The sequence below is a fragment of the Bufo bufo genome, chromosome 3, assembly GCF_905171765.1.
Source record: "Bufo bufo chromosome 3, aBufBuf1.1, whole genome shotgun sequence".
NCBI classification, from domain to species: domain Eukaryota; kingdom Metazoa; phylum Chordata; class Amphibia; order Anura; family Bufonidae; genus Bufo; species Bufo bufo.
Window position 1 is genome coordinate 354,756,710 of NC_053391.1, and position 8,185 is coordinate 354,764,894.

Below are 8,185 nucleotides of genomic sequence, written 5' to 3' on the forward strand. Positions count from 1 at the left end.
CTTGCAATGCATTTCTAGACGGATCCGCACCCGGATCCATCTACAAATGCTGTCAGTTGTCACACTGATCAGCGGATCCGGCAGGCAGCTCCAGCTGCAATGTGACAGGAAGATCTTCTGCCAGTGTGAGCTAGGAGATGATCATGTGGTTTTTTTTTATGCAAAGTGCAGAGCAGGGTGAGGGAAAGGTCAGGTTGCTCACGCCCACAAATATTCATGAGGCAGAGCTCAGGCTTTGTTGTTATACGCCCCCTCAGCATGTACTTCAGCATGTAAACACAGCAATGACACAACCATGAAAAGGTGTATATATGGGTTTTAGGCCTCGTTCACATCAGCGTTTGTCCTCCATTGGGCTTTCCGTTATGACTTGCGTCCGTTTCAAAATTGAAACAGATTAATTCATAACGGAACGTAATGGACATATTTTGCTACGTTTTCAAACGGATACCATCTAACGTATACGTTAATAAACAAATTAAAAATGTCAGTTAAATGTCCGTTCAATCCGTTTAGTTACTCCGGTAACGGATCCGTTTTTCTCCTTTTTTTTTTTTCAGTTGTCCCTCCCCTATCTGCATGCTATATAAAAATGGTGCTATATTGTGACATCCAATTGCTGGAAGAGGAACAATGCTGCCCGCTCATGTCCTTTTTTCTGTGGACTATATAATATGGAAACTTCGAAAGATGCGAATGTCATCCATGAAAAGGAGACGGCGATATTGGGTGCATCCCATTACATCATGCCGAATGACACAAGGTGTTTATTCGACCCTTTATCAAGAACTCCGAAAACACCCTGTCAAATTTACAGAATATCTCTGTGTAAGTGTCGCAAGCTTTGATGACCTTTCCCAACGTTTACGTCGCCGATTGAGACGGAAGGATACGAAATTTCGTCGAAGTGTAACTCCCGAAGAACGACTCATGTTCACTCTGCGGTATGTATGGTACAACTTTCCATTATTGCTTCTACTGTGTTTCAGAGCCTTTTTTTTTCATTATTATTGTGAGTATATGATTAATCTCAAGAGACAAGTTTTAATATATAGTAGTTACCTAAAATATGTAAATGCATCCAAATTTTATACCATTTTCCGTTCAACCGCTAGGTAATGTTGATCTGTTTGCTGTGAAGGATCTTGAATTAATGCTTGTGGGACAATCCGAAAAGTTGTTTTGCTGCAGTTTTTTTATTGTGAATAGTATTTGTGTAACAATTATGTTAAATTTAATTTTATTTTTTTGTAGGTTTCTGGCTAGTGGTGAAAGTTTTTCCAGTCTTCATTTTCAATTTCGACTAGGAAAATCTACAATATCTTACATTGTTAAAGATACCTGCCGGGCAATTTGGAATCTTCTGCGTGAAGAATTTCTTCCCCATCCTACTTGCCAACAGTGGATCAGCATAGCCGACAAGTTTTATGAGGTGACACAGTTTCCCAATTGTATTGGTGCAGTGGATGGGAAGCATGTGAGGCTCTTGAAGCCCCCACGTAGTGGATCCTCGTTTTTTAACTATAAAAAGTATTTTTCTGTGATCCTAATGGCAATTGTTGATGCAAATTACAAATTTGTGGCTGCTGATATTGGAGCTTTTGGACGAACAAATGACTCACGTGTTTTTAAAAATTCTAATATGGGAAGAAGGCTGTACTCCGGAAACTTTGGTATACCAGAGCCCAGGCCTTTACCAGGTACTACAAACCCTGCACTTCCATTTGTTCTAGTCGGAGATGAAGCTTTCCAAATGTGTGGAAATTTACTGAAGCCATATGCCAGCCGTGGTCTAGACTATCGCAAAAGAGTGTTCAATTACAGACTGACTCGAGCAAGAAGAATGGTCGAGTGTGCTTTTGGCATATTGACTGCAAAATGGCAAATATTCACTCGTGCAATACAATTGAAAACAGATACTGTGGATGATGTCATAAAAGCATGTGTTGTGTTGCACAATTATGTACTGACCAAAGAGCCTTTGCCTACGGAGCCACTGTCATTAAATCCACCAGGAGATCACATAGAAACTGGCCCAAGATCAACAGTTGCTGTGAGTCGCATGCGCGATCAATTTGCAGAATATTTTATTTCTTCAGCTAGATCTGTGCTTTGGCACGATGAACATATTTGAACTTATATATTCCTGCGATGTTCTTCCAAAAAAAAAATATATTCTCTATTGTTTGTTACTGTTTGTTTATTAAATATGTATAGTTGAAAGTTGTAATTTGTTATGTACATAATAGTTTATTTTATTGTTTGTTCTTATTATATTGTTGTTTATTGTTGAGTTAACCATGATGCATCGGTCTACCTACATTTATTGCCTTAATTCAGCAAAAGGTAAGCTATGCCTCTCCAACGATCTCCATATCCCTTGTTTGTCGTTTTGAGTCTTGAAAGTATTAAAACCACTGACAAAGTATATTTGAAATAATAAAAGTATTTATTTAGATAAATACTTTTTTTAAATATATTTTTATATTTTAATAATCATTTGCATAAGTTTACAAATAAACTTCCATAAAAACATGTAGCTCAACACAATGGAAGTAGAATTCACATAAGAAAAGGATAAGATAAGCTCTACCGCACATGTAGGAATAACAAAATGTCCATTGTGAAAAGGTTGTTCTATCTGTGACTGAAGTGTACACCATTCTCATGATTGCACATGCTATGTGATAGCATCATCATACCAAGTTCAGAATCATCACACTACAGTATGCACCGCGAGACATGTCTTCCTTGAGCGGGCCAGAAGTTATATGGTGACATGGAACATGCAAATGGAAGTGCACATTATCAGTTATTTCAATGCTGCTAGGCATGTCTTACCAAACACAGGGCTACTGTGCATCATCAATATGATGTAAAAAGTGCTAGACTACAGCCATGTGGGTGGCATAACATGCAAAGAATCAGTGTAATCACTGATGGTGTGTCCTCCAGTACCCCTTTAAATTACATCAGCAGGTACAATTTTTTTTTGACAAACCCCATGTCTCTGAGTGTGTTCAGTCTTGTGCATGAGACATTATATCAAAGAAAATAGTAATGACATATGCCATTTCTATTCTTGTATTTGCATAGTTTTCAAGAAAGTGTACAATGGAGGATCATGATAGCGAGACAATAGCAATGGAACAACAACAGGTGGGAGACTGAAAAAGTCATCAGCTTTGTGCAGACCACGCAAGGTGCTGAATAAGTGACAGTATATGGATTTGTGTACTGTGTCACTCACTCACACGTGATAAACAAGAACTATCATCATAATCATTGCAGTCCATTACCGTAAAAGAGTTGAACCAACCTGAGTCTAGTCATGGTAGCTAATCTCTGTGTCTCTGACCCATGTGCTGATGAATGGCATTTTTCTCCTTAATATAAGGAAAAAAGACTAGCTGGAAAACTGTCAGTCATCAGCACCTTGGCCTGGAGATAAAGTAATCATGAATAATAAGGCCAATTACTCTTTTCAGGGTCCAATCTGCTATGATTATCATGTTAGTTCTTGGCTTATGCAAGCTGATAAGTGCACAATAATTACACACATATCTGAAACATCCTTAAAATTAATCTAATAATATAAAAGTATAAAACATAGAAAATGTTTCAAGTTCAACATCATTAAAGTGCAAAAATTGACACAGTGGTCAATATAAACCTTGTGAGGTACTTATTTATAAACTTCAAAAAATTGACACTGTGGTCAATATAAACCTTGTGAGGTACTTATTTATAAACTTTAAAAAATTGACACTGTGGTCAATATAAACCTTGTGAGGTACTCATTTATAAACTTCAAGAAAACATAATATATATTTTGTTAACTAGGGTGGTGGTTGAGTGAATGGAGCCTTTCCTGGGGCTGCAGTTGGGGACCCATCATCTTCTGCACTTTGGTCTAGGAGTGATTGCATGAACGAATGTTGCGGTCTGACATAATCACCCTGTTGTTGATGTTGTGGAGTATGAAGGGAATATGAATCAGTACCAGATTGGTATGGAACAGAAAGGGGTATTAAAAGTGGTTGGAGTGGGAAAAACGGAGGTGGAAACACCTTCGTTTATGGAGATTTTATTTGGAGTTGACATAGAAATCACATCTGGACTTGGTGTCTGTAGACGTGTTTGGGAACTTCCAGTGCTTTTGGATTGGAAAGGTGTTTGTGCAGAGACATAGGAAGGTAGCTGTGATTGAGATTGCCTTAAAGTCTCTTGAAAGGTTGATGCAGGTTGATATCTGAGGGATGTGCTATGGCTTTGAGAAGGTGGAAATGTGTGAGACGTTGGGTATTGGTGGAACGTAGGTTGTCTTTGGGACGGTGGATGGCTTTGGGATGGAATAAAGATGTGGGATGTTAATGGAAAGTTCTGTAAAGCTGGAAAGTTTTGTGCAGTGCCTACATTTTGGGCCTGTGGAAAGTTGTGGTACGTAGGTAAAGTGTTGGATGGGGGAAAGTTTTGGGACTGGCTAAAGTTTTGTGAATGGGGAAAGTTTTGTGATTGTTAAGAGTTTTGGGAAAGGGGTAAGTTTTGTGACTGTTGAAAGTTTTGTGACTGTTGAAAGTTTTGTGACTGGGGAGCGATATGTGGCTCAGAGTATGAGTGAGCAGGTGGAGAAGTCATGGATGTTGGGTAGGAGGTGGCTGGGGGATACGACTGAGCCAGAGGAACAAATTGAGAGGGTGGTGGGTGTTTAATATTCCAAACAGTTTTGATCAATGTCACTCGACAATCACAATTCTGCTCTGGAGTCATGTTGTCCATCCAATGACTTAACGTTAAGAGAAACTGCTGATTATGGTTAAGGGGTTCTGGACGACAAACTACCTCGACATGATTGATCATGGAAGTTAACTCTTGCTTATACCGAGTTTGCTCCTCCTCTATTTTTAATAAACAATCTCGGAAAATCAGTGCAAGATCCTCAAAGACTCTATGTGGTCTTCGAAGTGGCCTCGGCCTACTTAAAACTCTGTCAAAGGCAGAAGAAATGAACTGTCGAGTATCTTCAATCTGAGCACATGTCTCAGTTTGGCGGCCGCGCAACTCCAGAGCAGAATCCTGTGACTGAGATGGTAACGAAGTTTGATCGGTAGATCGTCCAGACAATTGTTCGGTTGATTCCTCATGTTCAAGAGGTTCTGCTTCAGGAGGGAGTGTGCTTGAATGAGTCTTGAAATAGGAAATAAAAGGTATAATTTCTATATTCATAATTTTTTTTTTGCTTCTCTTTAGGATATTTAACTCACATGCGCTGCTGAAAACAACGTTGAAGAAATTGAAGATGTGGTGCATATTGGTAAGCTTTCCTCTGAGAAGGACCGAAACCACTTGGCGCCGTTCGTTCATGATTGAGGTCACGCATAAACCTATCGTGTATTGACCTCCAGCGTGTTGATATGATTTCAGCTAGAAAATAAAGAACAATTATAATAACCGTATATAATGCTATATATATTATTTTCTGTTGACATCGGATTGCATAAAAAACTGTTGCTCCAGGCAGTCCAACATTCTGCATTGTATTTAACTGTTATTTTGCCCGGTACCTGAATTGGCTGTATCAGTTGTTGAAACAAAGTTTTCCGAACAGAAAACTTATGCTCACTTCACTATTCTTCCAACTAGAAACATCACTATCAAATCTTCTAAAACCAAATGATTTAACAAAAGGAATGAAATTAATGTACCACAATTTTTTTGAGCCTGACGGCTCAAATCGTTCCATGTGGGAACCACATTGGCATAGACCTCTTGCCATTGTCGACGAGTCGTGTTGTGGTCCGAGTGTTTGGGGTCTGTTTGGTCCCATAGAGCTGGCCTTGCTTCTACTAGCTGTATTAGCAGCTCACAGTTTATAATTGGGAGAAATTGCCTATCTTCCTCGTCCAATTCTTGCTGTCTACCCTATTTGGTTTAAAACAAATGTTATCATTACCTTAAAAAGCTACCTGCAATTCCAATAGCACTTAAGTCTTTTTGATAAAACTTGTATAGCGAATATGTTGCATGTGCCACCACTGCCCACTGCATCTTTGGTTTTAATAAAAAAATATTCAATTTTTTTTGGTTTCCTTGTATTTGGTCTTTGGGTGTGAACGGCTATAAAGATATAGACTTGGCGAGCGGGTCATTGCTTTTAATTTAATAAGAGAGTAGCCCCTGTTCATGGTATGTCCATTATGTGATAAGCAACACTTAAATTTTTGTTTGGGTAAAACAAATGTCTCCAATCCTCACGGTCATTTGTTCTAATAATAAAAAAAAATTGAGGTATGATGGCCACGTTATCTTATAGGTGATATAAGATACTGTATACTGGGGGCAGTGTGGACAGCTCACATCACAGCACATGTGCCTACTCACACGGCCTACACGTCCACGACGACTGCCACGACCACGTTGTCCGCGACCACCACGCCTGGAAGTTCTTTTTTGAACAGGTGATGGATTTTCACTTTGCCTGTTAGTGTCCTAATAAATAATATAGTTATCACAAAAGACAATTGATTACTTTAGAGAACCTAAGTATAGATACTCACATCCTCGTCGTTATGACGTCTACTTCGCGGATTTTCAATGGAATGTGTACCCTCCTGTGTCTGAAAAACAAACACAGTTTTGTATTCATTGAAAATTGCCGTCTGCCTGCCCTGCAGCAACCAAAATGCCTCTTTCAAATCTTGTTGCCAATACATTGGCCTATCTATCCTTTTGCGGTGTTGGCAAATCATGTACCTTTCGAGTTTATATCCATTGTACCAATTATGGATGTGTAGAAACCAAAAAATCTAAACATGACATTCCACACTTACTGACTCCATTGGTTCAGGAGAAAAACGCAATTCCTCGCCAGCAGAGGATTCAGTGTCGGAGTGTCCCTGAAATATATAAATATGTATTGTGGTTCAAAAATATTTATTATTTGGATCATTAATAATATATTTTTATTTAAAGATTTTTACCTGCATGTGAAAGGATGGAGTACTTCGACTACCAACCGAAGGAGAAGGCGAAGACATCTGAAAACGTTACAGAACCATTATAGACAAGAGCTTATAGACATATTTCAACATACACATTGGCACAAGATGCAACAAGGGTTAAAACAGGGATTAGTCAAAACACAAAATTGCTCCTCTGGTCCTTAAAATTATATCAACCCCCTATTGCAATTCGACTTTTGGCAACATCAACAGACCAGACTACATTGTGAATGACCCACACAAAATCAGACGGCAGATTAGATCCTCATGACTCTCATCCGGCCCACGGTAGCCTTATAGCATTCCACAGTAGCCTTATAGGATCCTCCGGTAGCCTTATAGCATTCCCCAGCAGCCTTATAGCATCCCCCGGTAGCCTTATAGCATCCCCCGGTAGCCTTAAAGCATTCCCCCAGTAGCCTTATAGCATCCCCCCAGTAGCCTTATAGCATTCCCGGGTAGCCTTATAGCATCCCCCAGTAGCCTTATAGCATCCCCCAGTAGCCTTATAGCATTACCCCAGTAGCCTTATAGCATTACCCCAGTAGCCTTATAGCATCCCCCGGTAGCCTTATAGCATTCCCCAGTAGCCTTATAGCATTCCCCAGTAGCCTTATAACATCCCCCAGTAGCCTTATAGCATCCACAGCTTCAAAATATTTGCCCCCAGTAGCCAAATAACATGTCCCAGTAGCGTAATAGCATCTCACAAAAGACTAATAACATCCCCCATGTGCCTAATAGCATCCACAGTTTCAAGATATTAGCCCCCAGTAGCCAAATAGCATGCCCCAGTAGATGATCGAAGTAAATACTTTAAAAGCATCAATTCATACCCTTTTCTTGAGACTTTCTCCAACTTGAACATCAGCCTTCAGAAATGGTGAGGAGTAATGCTCACGTGACTGTCACATGACACTCCCTTGTTTTCCTGTCTTCGTTTGTAAGTTCCTGTTTGTTCTGCGCATGTTCAGAAAAATGTAACAATCCGTTTCTCATTTACTACAATGAACGTGAATGGACGCTCCGTCAAGAATCCGCTTTTCTGAACGTAGAAAAAAATCCTGCAAGCAGGATTTTGTTTTCCGTCTGAAAAAATGTATTCCGAACGTATTACCAACTAACGGAGTCAAACGTATGCATACATACGTCAATTAGTTTCTATGGGAGGTTGAACGGATACG

The 8,185-nt window shown here is 39.5% G+C and overlaps 1 protein-coding gene across 1 annotated transcript; it reads left to right on the forward strand.

Moving 5' to 3' along the window:
* Nucleotides 1-690: 690 nt before the first annotated feature.
* Nucleotides 691-3,590, forward strand: LOC120993789 (protein ALP1-like). The gene is made up of 3 exons (XM_040422260.1): nucleotides 691-944; nucleotides 1,255-2,053; nucleotides 3,489-3,590. Exons 1-3 carry the CDS (start codon nucleotides 691-693, stop codon nucleotides 3,588-3,590), a joined length of 1,155 nt encoding a protein of 384 aa, XP_040278194.1.
* Nucleotides 3,591-8,185: the final 4,595 nt, after the last annotated feature.

Bases quoted from the DNA above. Each gene is read 5' to 3' on its own strand.
- LOC120993789 (XM_040422260.1), top strand. From the start codon at position 691: ATGCGAATGTCATCCATGAAAAGGAGACGGCGATATTGGGTGCATCCC. The intron at 945-1,254 runs GTATGTATGGTA...ATTTTTTTGTAG, and splicing joins CGACTCATGTTCACTCTGCG to GTTTCTGGCTAGTGGTGAAA. The intron at 2,054-3,488 runs GTGAGTCGCATG...TACTCTTTTCAG, and splicing joins GCCCAAGATCAACAGTTGCT to GGTCCAATCTGCTATGATTA.